We start from the raw sequence: 12,330 nt of genomic DNA, 5'->3' as shown, positions 1-12,330 counted from the left end.
CTCAACCCTTAGGATGCATTCAGAGAGCTTTCCCCACACTGGTCTTTTTTAACTCCTCCGACAGCTGGCACTTATTTTCCCTTACTCCTAGAGAAAAATTCAGGCAAGTCTCCTGACTTAGAAAGTTGTCTGGTCAACGACGAATACATGGGGTCCATCATCACATTCAAAACCCCAAACTGCATTCAGAGGCAGCTTCTCTCCCTCCCCCAGCTTGTTCTGAGCAGTCGGTCACCTGCCCTGGGAGAGGAGCGGCTGTGGATGAGCTAGCTGCCTTTCTGTCTTGCCAGGCTAAGTTTCTTCCCCATCATCCCATCTCCAAGGTTTCTGAACCCTACAGAGTTGGGGCTTCAAGTGGTGGAAGGGGCAGGAAGACCTCACTTGCCAGAAGTGGCATTGACCTTGCTGCTCCTGAGAGGATAAGCGGGCCCTTTAGGCGCTCATGGGCTTCCCTCATGGCTCAGTTGGTAAAGAATCCACCGGCAATGCAGGAGACCCTGGTTCAAGTCTTGGGTTGGGAAGATCCCTGGAGAAGGGAAAGGCTACCCACTCCAGTATTCTGGCCTGGAGAATTCTGTATAGTCCATGGGGTTGCAGAGTTGGACACGACTGAGCGACTTTCACTTTCACCTTAGGCTCTCATGGAGTCCTTCTGTGGGATTTTCAAAGCCCCCATTACTGGGACTTACTCTCCTGCAGCGCCCCCAACATGGGAAAATACTCCCCTGCTTGGCCACTTGTAGCTCCTTCCCCAGGCATGTGGCAGTGCCCCACTCCTGGGCTGGCCTCTCCAGCTTGCCTTGGGCACAGCCCTCCCTCACCTGGAGCCCACACTGCTGCTCAGGAGGCACTTATACATCCTTCACTCCTACACACTCAGGGGTGGAGACTGATCCGGCTGTAGCCGCTTGCCCTCTTCTGCTCCACGCTGGAGCAGCTGACCCGTCATCCTCCCTGGGGTTTCTCAGGCAGGAGTCAGACATAGGCTCACCAGGTCCCCAGGCTGCAGAGAGCCTAGCATTCAAGCCATCTGAGTGTTCTCCTTAAGCCTCCTCCCTCTTGACCTGAGGTCATAGAGGAAGCATATCCCCCATCCTCTCACCTGGAGATGAGGTGAGATAACATCATGACACCACTTCCCAAAAGTCCTCTTCTTGATTCATCTGTATCCCCCATGTCCCCCCCACATACTTCTTAAACCCCTGATATGTGTAAAACCCATTCACAGACATGTCCTTCGACGATCCTACACTGTGACCTCACCCTACTCTGGATCCTGGTGCCTCTTTTCCAGTTCTTCATCCCAAACTTGCATTTGCCATCCTGTTACCTGGGTCATGAGCCCTCGTGCCCGTGCAGACAGCAGCGAGCCCAAGGTGGCGGGGCCAGCAGGCACAGCAGGAGAGCAGGCTTCTACTCCCTGCTTCACCGCTGACCTGCTGTGGGTCCTTTTGGCAAACCTCTTCGTCTCTTCCCTGCTGGGATGAAGGGCTTCCCTGGTGGCTCAGATGGTAGAGAGGCTGCCTGCAATGCCGGAGACCCGGGTTTGATCCCTGGGTCAGGAGGATCCCCGGAGAAGGAAGTGGCAACCCACTCCAGTATTCTTGCCTGGAGAATCCCATGGACAGAGGAGCCTGGTGGACTGCACCCCATGGGGTTGCAAAGAGTCAGACACGACGGAGCAACTAACACACATGCACTTCATCTCTCAGGGCCTCTGCTTCCTGTCTGTGGAATGGGGGTGTGCTGAAATGGTATTGTCTCCTGAGCTGTGATTCTGTCTCTGCCCAGTGGTACCTCTCAGGTGTCAGCCCCACCACCTGCCTCCTCACCACCAGGGCTATTCTAGGAACTGCTCTCCAGATAGGGGAGGGGAGCTGTAGCCTCATTCTCTGTTCCCAGCCCCCCCCCCCTTACTGGACCATCTTGGGAAAACTACAGGCTGCGTTTGGAGGGAGAAAAGAGCTCAGCTTTGCCACCCACTGCCTGTGCTCACCTGGAAGGCCTTGCTCTCACTGGGCCTCAGGAGCATTTGTGACACACCCTTCTGTCTGTAAAATGAGGAGCCTGGCCACCTGGTCCTCCTCAGAGCTGACAATCAGAGCCCATTAGAATCAAATGGGAGCTTTTGAAAACTACAAGAAGTAACCCAGCCCACACTTCCTGGGCTGGAGCTGGCCAGTAGGAGTTACTAGACTTCCCCAAGTTGTACCAATATACAGCCTGAGTTTCTGTCTAGACCAAGGTTACCCAGAGTATAAGTTGTAAAGCAGCATCATTGGCATCACCTGGGAGCTTGTCAGAAATGCAGTTTCTTGGGCCCCACCCCAGCCCTAAGAGCCAGGTTCCTGCAGCCCGGGAATATGTGTTTCCACCTGCCCTCTCAGCGAAGCTGATGCCAGCCAAAGTTTGACAGGCACAGGTGACTTCTGGGGCCCCTCCTGCTCTGTGGGTCTGTCATTTATGAAAAGCCCATCAAGGTTTTGAAGAATCAGTACTGGTTCCTTTCTGTCAATATGTGATTCATGCATATCATTATTGGTAATAAAGAACTAGCGTTTGTTTTCCAATACTCATGTGAGCACTAAGCAAGAGCACTCAGATTGTCTGGCAACAATTGACAGAACATGCCAGGGAAGACTTCAGGAGCTGAGTTGTCTGAAAACTCCGCGGAAGCTGGAGTTGTGATATGGCCACAGCCTGCTATGCTGCCTGGACAAGGGGACTTGCTGCATCCCCCAGGGGTTGGGCAAAGTGAGAGGCAGGCAGGTGTCCAGGGAGGGGGTCTGTCTGAGACACTGTTGAAGGCTTTGAGTACAAGATTCAGTCACCAGTTTAGTCTGTTGAGAAAATTATTTAAGCCAGATGAACACACCTTTCCAATGTGAGACATTTTTTGCTCTAGGCTTTCTAGTTATTCCAGTAACAGCCTTGTGGCACTAAAGCTGAGTATCATTTGTCAGCCAAATTAGAGGTTAAGAGTATAGAAAAGAAATATTTACCTTTCACAGATCAAAATCTCAAGTCAGGAACCAGATCGCTTTGAAAGGGTTGTGGCAGTCACAGGGCAAAACTAGGATTGAATTCTCCATGATTCCAACTTTTTATGGAGCCATAAGGTCAGTTTTTATTGTCATTGTTTGTATTTTCTTGGGTTTTTTTTTTAAGTTCAGACTTTTAAAAAGTGAGCCCCTTAATTTTTTTTACTGACACATATACAAGATTTAATTTGTAAATGCAGGCTAACACTTTTTTTCAGTCTTTTTATCCTTTTCTTCCTTCCCTGGCTCCCACTTCATCTGTCCTCCCTCTACCCACCGTGTCATGCCTTCCCCAAACACACACAAATACAAACTTTACCCCATACGGCTACATTTTTAAAGACATTAAGTGAAACAAAGCCTGCTATAGGAAGTATTGACATGTGGTGACTTAATGCTTCTAAATTCAGTGTTTTTATAGTATGTAACCTTTTTTTTTCCTAAAGATCAATCGTAAAATCTTGAATTGAGAAGCCTCACTACCACCATCTTTATTCTGCCTCTTATTCTTACTAGGACCAAGTTGAAACATTGAGACTAAAGCAGTAACTCAGAGATGAGATCTTCTGTTTTATAGCCAGATGTTTTTTGGAAGACAAAGAACATTTACTACATATATAACTTGATACTGTTGTAAATAATACCATCAGGCTCAGAATTTCATCCAGGTTCAGCTTCAAGAAAATGCCAGGAGGAGTATCTGTCATCTGAGTGATGGCAGGAAGGCAGGGCCACTGGTTGTACAACCCAGGGGCACCATCCACACTCTCTTCCTTCTGGAATGGCATCCCTGGAAGTAGGCAATGAGCTGAGCCTAGTGGAAGACCAGTCTGAATCAAGTCAAAATATCTGAAGTCTTTTGAAGAAATAAAGAAATGCCATTTTTTCAAAAGAATGTGTCAGCCAACTTTTCCTGTAAAAAGTCAGATAGTAAATATGTTCGGCTTTGCAGGCCATACAGTCTCTGTCACAGCCACTTAACTCTGCTGTTGTAGAACCAAAGCAGCCAGAGACAAACACATAAATGCGTGGATGTGACTGTGTTCCAATAAAACTATTTACAAACAGTGGGCCAAATTCATATTCTGCTGATCTGTGCCCTGAAAAACCATGGGGAGTAACATTTAATAATAATAGCTGACATCTACTGATCAGGAACTGTAAACCAGACTATGCTGCTGCTGCTAAGTCGCTTCCGTCGTGTCCGACTCTCCACCAGGCTCCCCCGTCCCTGGGATTCTCCAGGCAAGAACACTGGAGTGGGTTGCCATTTCCTTCTCCAGTGCATGAAAGTGAAAAGTGAAAGTGAAGTCGACCAGACTATGGTAATCTATCAATTTGTGTGGTCATCATCCCCTATTGTGTAGATGAAGAAACTGGCTCAGACGGATTAGGAAATTTACCAAGGACACACAGCTAGTTAGTAAGACTTAAACTCAGATCTGATTCCAGAACTTGATATTTAATTGTTCCTGGGTGCCTTCACTCCCAATCTCTCATTCAGTGAGGACAGAGCACTAGTAACCTCCTAGCCTCAGAGAGAGAACTGAGTTTCATGGCATCAGTGTGCACAGACATAACGGGGGAGAGTTTGTGCAGCTTTTGAAGAGAAAGCTGAACAATAAGGAAGTGAGGGAAGCTGGGTGAGCAAGTAGGGAGCCCCCTTCCAGCCTGCCCTAAGTTCCTCAGGCATTTCTTCCTTTTGCCCCGATTTCTCAAGGCTAACAGGGTGTGACCTGGTTCCCCTGAGGGCAAGGGTCAAGCCAGGTTTCTAAAGCTATCAGGGGTTCCCTGAATGTTTCTGTAAAATCTCAGATGATGGGACCTGGTCAGCGCCCCGCCCCCAGGTCAAGTGATTTTGGTGGATTTGATCCCTCTGGCCTTAACTCAGCAATACTCTCTTGTTCTTTTCACAGTTTAGCAACAGAGGCCTCTTGAGTTTTTATTTCTCCTTTAAGGATGGCTTTAATCATTAAAAGCCAGACCTGGTGATATTTCTTAAGCTTCTACTTCAGTTTTGTTGTCTATTTTTCTGTAGTCTTTTCCAGAACTACTTCATCACATTAGCTTTTATTTGGCGTTGGGGCAGGGGTAGGGGAGGAGGGCGAGGACACATAAACACCCACTGAGTGAAATACCGGTTCGCTTTGCCCCTGACAGCATTTGTCCCCAGGCCAGTCCCCATCAAATGGACATAAAGTGGGGTGGGAATTTCACAGTGTAATAAAGATATCCCCAGCTGCAAAGTGGGACAGGAGTTATATTTCTTCTTTATATATTCCTTCATCTCAATTCAATCCATCAAACTTTTAAAGTACCAACTGCATGCCAGGCCCTGTTAGGTGCTGAAGGTAAACAAATAAATAAAACAGGCTTCCCTTCTGTCTGGAGCTCCCTAGTTTATTGAGGAGGGTAGACTGTATACAACTTAATACAGCACTTGGTCACTGTAGCATCTGGTAGGTGCTATAAATGTTTGAGGGTGTGCTCTCTGGAGTGAGGAGGAGCTTGCAGGCTTTAACTCTTAGTAGCTCTGTTCCACTGAGCAAGTTACGTAGCCCCCAGTGTTAGCCTGTTTCTTCAGCTGAAAAATGGAATAACAGTATCTGCCTTCATATAAGACGATATATATAAAACAATCAACCTCGAGGCAGGCACAGTGTTCACTAAATGGTAGCATTTGTATTCTCCTTCTTGTAGTTACTACTATTACTAGTCATAATAATATGTATTGAACTTAATGCTGTAGGAGTAATTAGTTCTGCTGTGGGAGTTAGGGAGGCTTCATGGAGGAGGTGACAGGGCATCTGAGTCTCTAAGGATTTTAGCACTCTGTCACACAGACGGAGTGTTTTAGACAAAAGAACCAGCACCCATGAAGGCCTGGGGTGAAAAACGACAGCAGAGCCAGAGCCTGTGAGTCATCAAACTTAACTCAGTGTATGTGTGTATCTGGGGTGTAGATAAGCCAAGCTCACGGAAGGCCTTGAATGCCAAGCAAGGGAGCTTGTCTGGATTTACCCCGTGGGTGATGGGGAGCCCGGGGGAATTTTCAGGTGGAGCCATTCACTCACCAGCTGACCCAGCCCCTTGGCTGCTGTTTGCGAGGCCCTCTTACGTCCCTTCTGCCCCGGCCCTCTCTGCAGATCATCAAGGACCAGAAACTGCTCGTGATCGTCGGGGGCATGCTGCTGATTGACCTCTGCATCCTGATCTGCTGGCAGGCTGTAGACCCCCTGAGAAGGACGGTGGAGAGGTACAGCATGGAGGTAAGCGCCCGGCACCAGCCAGGGGGAGGCCGTATGTCTCCCCGGCTGCCCCAGGTGTGCTTCTTGAGAAGAAATCAAGGTGATTACGAGGAACTCATCATAGCTCTGTGTGGACCCACGATCCCTGTCAGGAGCATCTCCTTATTTCTGTTCCTTTCCCTTGAGATCTGTGTTACTCAGGAAGGCCAAATATAAGGTCGTCACTCCTGGGAAAAGATGGTGAGTTTGCCTAGATGTATTACTATATGCGGAATTAAGGAGAAAGTTTGGTTTGTTTAAACCAGTGTATTCTTTACACATTGTAGAAGCCCCCATTTATATGATGCTTCAGTCAAGAAATTACATTGCTTTTTTCATTTCTCCTTTAAAGTGAGTTCCCTCAGGACTGCTGTTAGGGAATAAACACTCTGATAGCTCCTTCTAGTTACTAGAGAATCTTCAAAGTGATGTCTTGTCAAAAAGGAGAACCTTACATAAAAGTACCGTTAAATATATATTTTAGTAGTCTTGCATTTGGCCTTGCTCTTAACTCACATTGGCCTTCCTAGGATGCTCCAGTTAGGGAAGTTCACAATTAAGGAAGTTTGTAGTGATGACTTTCTCTTAGAAGAGTTAAAGATGCCTTTGTTGGAAAGAGCCAGCTTGAAGGCAGTGGCTTTACTATCTGATTTCTCTATAGGTTAGCAGATTCTATTGAGAAAACTGGAGTTTTCTCTAGTGCTCTCACTGCATTATTAGGGAAATCTTTTTGTGGGATTTAGTGTGAATTTTAAAACTAAACTGGAAACAGTCATTTTTATGCATTGAGGACATAGGTGTTTATCCTTCTGGACAAGGTTTTCTAGCAAGTAAGTTGCCCAGCCTCATTTGTCTGGAGACAGGCAGAGGGTTCGCTGAGCCTAGTTAAGAAGTTATACAGTCAGAGCAGTGGCAGAGAATGCCGTTTCCTGACAACATGGATTTAGGGGAAGGATTTAGGGCTGTGTACCTTCATCTCACTGCCTTAAGTGTCCATCCTGGGAGGAAGCAGGACTCCAGACAGGCAGAGCCACACTCTACAGAGGACAGACCTGTGCTGGCTGTGCTCGTGGGCCAAGGGGGCAGGAACTCAGCTGAGGTCCCTCAGGCAGATAGGCTGTGGCTGGAGGGGAGGTGATGTCTGGTCCTCACTTGTCTGCACAATTGACAAAGGAGTGGCCCTGCCCCCAACTCCATCCCAGGGGAATTCACCACCCACCACCAGGATTTGGAAATCCAGACAGGTTGTGAACAGGAGGAAGAGCTGTTATTGGCTAACTGGGCCCCCTGGCTAGGGAGATGATAATCATAAGCAATCATGCCAATAAGAGTAATGATAATGATGCTAGTAGCTAGAGGTGTGTGTTAATTTCACTGAATTGTCACAGTAACTCTGTGGAATAGGTGCTATCCTGAATTCCCATTTTAATGATGAGGAAACAGAAACCCAGAGAGATTATATAAGGCACCTAAGGTGGCTCAGACGGTAAAAGAACTGCCTGCAATGCGGGAGACCCGGTTTCTATCCCTGGGTTGGGAAGATCCCCTAGAAAAGAAAATGGCAACCCACTCCAGTATTATTGCCTGGAGAAGTCCATGGACAGAGGAGCCTGGCAGGCTACAGTTCACGGGGTTGCAAAGAGTCGGAGAGGAATGAGCGACTAACACACGAAGGTCACCTTGCAGTTTGGTGGCAACACCACCAACTATTGCCTTACCCACTTCCCCATCCTGTCTTTCAATGTACAACAGTGCTTTGTAGTTTTCAGGTGTTGTCATAGACTGTTGACTGGTCTGTGAAGTGGGTTGGGCAAAGAAGTGTTTTCACATTCTGCAGATAAAGCCTAAAATTAGGTAACAGAAATAGCAAGGCAGAGCCCGTGGGAAGACCTGGAGCTGGGGCAGGTGAGCAGAGAACAGACCTCGATGGCTTGGTGTTGAGCCCAGCGGCAGCCAGCAAGGCAGGGCACTGCCTCCTTCACTTAGGATTAAGGTGGGGGCTGAGATGCAACAGGGTCCCCAGGATCTGGCTGTGGTGGGAGAGGCTGCAGGGTTAGAGTCAGCCTGAATAAGCTGACTCCAGAAATAAATCCAGGAAACCTGTCCCCTTGGACCATTTACAGGAGATGGATCTTGCGCAGGCCATTAGTGTAAGTGACAGCTTACCATCACTCACACCACCTTCCTTCCTTGTTTTCTGTGGCAAGCACTGCTTCTCTCCATGGCTCTGTGCCTAGAGGCTGAGCCCATTCCAGACCTTCCAGGGAATGGCTCTCAAACGGAGGAGCTGCCGGGTGCCACGGAAGTGCTGCTCTGTGTGGAAGAGCCTGGGAAGGAGGGGTCCCGCAGGTGGCCTCTAGCCTTCTGAAGGGGGTCTGGCCACATCCCCGGATCAAGGCCCCGGTGCCCCGTCTCTGTGTTTCTCTTTAAGTATCTGCTGAGACTTCTCTCCGAAGCTTTCCTGGCTTGATCCTCTTTGCTCCTCTAATTTTAGGGTTGCCCTGTCATTCTGTTGCCATGGCAGCAGAACCTTTGATTTGTCCACCCGCAGTCCTGTCGGTTCATTGTCATTTTCCCACCAAGCATCACCAAGCTGTCGGTTGATTTCCCTCGGACCCTCCTCTGACAGACTCAGCCGGATGACTGAGCAGCGTGCCCAGGGACTGAGGGTCCTAAATTCTCCTCGAGGGGCTGTTTTCCCCAGAACCCCCAGGGAGAGAGAAAGTTTATGCTTGGGGGTGAGGTGATGAAAGACCTCTGTGGTCTGTTCTCTCCTGTCCTCAGACCACACCAGCCCCGGATGCCTTTGGTCTCCCTGGATGCTCTGAACACCTCAGGAGTCCAACTGCAGGCTTGCTCTGTGTTGCACTTTCAAGCCTTTGTCTGTGCTGTCCCCTTCTTCCAGAACCTTTTCTGACAAGTAAATGAACTTCAGTTTCGGGTCCCTGTATTAGCTGATGTGTTCCTGAGCTCCACCAGATTTAAGCCCCTGCTCCTCCCCACTCCTGTCCCCAGCATCTAGGTGTTCCTCTTGGGACACTCAGCATGTCTGGTTCATCGCTGCTGTGTGCAGCTCTGCCCTGCCCACCCCTGCGGGGCTGCCCACATCTGCAGGACAGGGCTTTGTAGATCACCCTCCTGAACCGAGACCTCACCTCCCTGGGAGACAGGGGTGAACACCGTAGTGTGACCTTGAGCTCGTGGGGCCATGGCTAGTGAGGGCAGACAGTACATGTGCAGGTAAGCACAGTCACTTCAGACTGCAGAGATTCTGGTAGCAGCTGGAAGCAAATAAGCAGGGTGACAGGCTCGAGAATAACAGAAGAGTTCTGGAATGACTTGTGGAAGAGGTTCTCTCGGTGCAAGTGTCTGGGAAATGAAACTGATTCTGGAATCCTACGGGGGGCTTCCCAGCTCCACCTTTATTCATTTGTATGTAACAAATATTTGTACAATACTTGTCATGTGCTAGATATTATTCTAAATACATGATTTTTAACAGTTTTAAAAAGTTTGTATACTTATTAGGTTTATAGAAAAATTTAATGGGAAGTATAGAGAGTTCCACGTATGTCCTCCCCCAAACATCATAGTTTCCCCCACTATTAACATCTTGAGTTATGTGGTGTATTTGTTACAATTGATGAACCAATACTGATACATTATTATTCACTAGAGTCCATAGTTAACATAGAATTCACTCTTCATGTTGTACATTCTATGTCCTGTGCTTAGTCGCTCAGTCATGTCTGACTCTTTGCGACCCCATGGACTGAGCCCGCCAGGCTCCTCTGTCCATAGAATTCTCCAGGCAAGAATACTGGAGTGGGTTGCCACGCCCACCTCCAGGGGATCGTCCCAACCCAGGGATGGAGCCCAGGTCTCCCACATTGCAGGTGGATTTTTTACCAGCTGAGCTACCAGGGAAGCCCTGTACATTCTGTAGGCTTTGCCAAATGCACAAAGTTGTGTATCCACCATTACAGTGTTGCACAGAACAGTATCACCGTCTGAAATACCCTCTATGCTTTACCAACCCCTGGCAACCACTGACCTTTCACTGTCTGCATGACTTTGCCTTCTCTAGAATGTCATATAGTTGAAATCACACATGATGTAACATTTTTAAACTGGCTTCTTTCACTTAACAACATGCATTTAAGATTCCTCCGTGTCTTTTCATGATTTGATAGCTCATTTCTTCTTATCACTGAGTAGTATTCTCTTGTATGGATATACCAGTTTATTTGCCCACTGAAGGACATCTTGGTTGCGTCCAAGTTTGGAATAAAGCTGCTATAAGTATTTTTGTGTAGAGTTTTATATGGACATAAGTTTTCAGCTAGTTTGGGTAAACACCTAAAACCAGGATTGCTAGATCATACTCTAAGATCATGTGTAGTTTTGCCAAACAATCAGTGACTTTTGCATTCACATCAGCAACGAGTGCGAGTGTCTGTCACTCCATCCTGGCCAGCATTTGGCGTTGCCAGTATTCTGGGTTTTAGCCATTGTAATACGTGTAGTGGTACTACATTGTTGCTTTAATGTACAATTCCCTAATGACACATGGTGTGGAACATCTTTTTGTATGCTTATTTGCCACTTATATTTTTTCTTTGGTGAGGTATATGTTTAGATCTCTTGTGCACTTTTTAATTAGAGTTTTAAGAATTCTTTGTATATTTTAGTTTTTGTTTGTTGTTATTGTTTTTTGGCCATGTCTCACAGCTTGCAGGATCTTAGTTCCCCAACCAGGGATTGAACCCTGGATTGTAGCAGTGAAACCACCAAGTCCTAATAAGTCGAATAAGTTGAATAAGTATCAGTTCTCTGAGTTTTACTCTTCAGTATATTGTTGGCTATTCTGGGTCTTTGTGTTTCTGTGTAAATTTTAGAATTAGTTTGTTTACATCCACAAAGTAACTTGCTGGGATTTTGTTTGGGATTGTGTTGACTCTATTGAGCATGTTGGATAAAAACTGATATCTTGACAATATTGTGTCTCTGTTCATGAACATGGAATAGCTTTTTATTTTGATCTATGTTGATTTCTTTTGTCAGAATTTTATAATTTCCTCATAAATTTATACATATTCTGTTAGATTTATACCTAAGTATTTTACTTTGTTTTCAGTGCTAATATAAATGGTGTATTTTTAAATTTCAAATCAATTGCTCATTGTATAGGAAAGCAACTGACTTTCGCATCTTACCAAGTCTTTTGAGTCATACATCCTTGCTATAATTGCTTGTTAGTCCCTGGAGTGTTTTCGTTGATTCTTTAGGAATTTCTACATCATCATGTCATCAACAAAAGGGACAATTTTTCCTTCCCAATCCATATACTTTCTGTTTCCTTTCTTGTCTTATTTCTCTGTCAGCTAGCATTCCCAGTACAGTGTTGAACAGGAATGTGAAAAAGGACAGCCTTGCCTGCTTTCTGATCTTAGAGGGAAAGCACCTAGCTTCTCAACATTAAACTTGATGTTAGTTTATTATTTTCTCTAAATGGTTTAAAAATATATACAGTATGGTTCTGCTGTCCAAAGTTGAGGGTGTCTGGGGAGCTGACAGGAAGGACAAATGATGGCACAGGTGGGGCCTGGGCCATTAGAGACCTTGTTTGCTAAGCAGAGGAGTTTAAAATCCAAAATTAAAGACATTTAGTTAGGGAGTGACATGATCAGATTTCCTGGCTGCAGGATGAGAACAGATGAAGGGGTGAGGCCAAAGGACCAAAATGGCTCAGAGACAGTATTTGTAGTGATCCAGGCAGGAGCCGATGGAGATCTAAAGCGGGGCAGTTGCAGTGGGAACAGAGAGAAGTGGGTAGATTTGAGGGACATTACAGAAGCAGATGTGACAGGGTTTGGTGATTGATCAGCTCTAAGGGGGAAGGACAGGGAGGCAGCAAGGGCGGTGCCCGGACTTCTGACTGGGTGGTGGACACTGGACCTCATCACGGAGGTCAGGTGGAGAATGAGGAGCAGTTTCTGGAG

The 12,330-nt window shown here is 46.8% G+C and overlaps 1 protein-coding gene across 1 annotated transcript in view; it reads left to right on the top strand.

Moving 5' to 3' along the window:
* The window catches only part of GABBR2 (gamma-aminobutyric acid type B receptor subunit 2), a 367,358-nt gene that overhangs the window by 308,982 nt on the left and 46,046 nt on the right, over positions 1-12,330 (top strand). Inside the window, exon 13 of the mRNA XM_068974355.1 lies at positions 6,188-6,310. Coding sequence (XP_068830456.1) covers positions 6,188-6,310 — 123 coding nt within the window. The remainder of the gene's footprint in view (positions 1-6,187; positions 6,311-12,330) is intronic.

The sequence above is a fragment of the Capricornis sumatraensis genome, chromosome 6 (genome assembly GCF_032405125.1).
Source record: "Capricornis sumatraensis isolate serow.1 chromosome 6, serow.2, whole genome shotgun sequence".
NCBI classification, from domain to species: Eukaryota; Metazoa; Chordata; class Mammalia; order Artiodactyla; family Bovidae; genus Capricornis; species Capricornis sumatraensis.
This window is presented reverse-complemented; position numbering and strand designations above follow the sequence as displayed.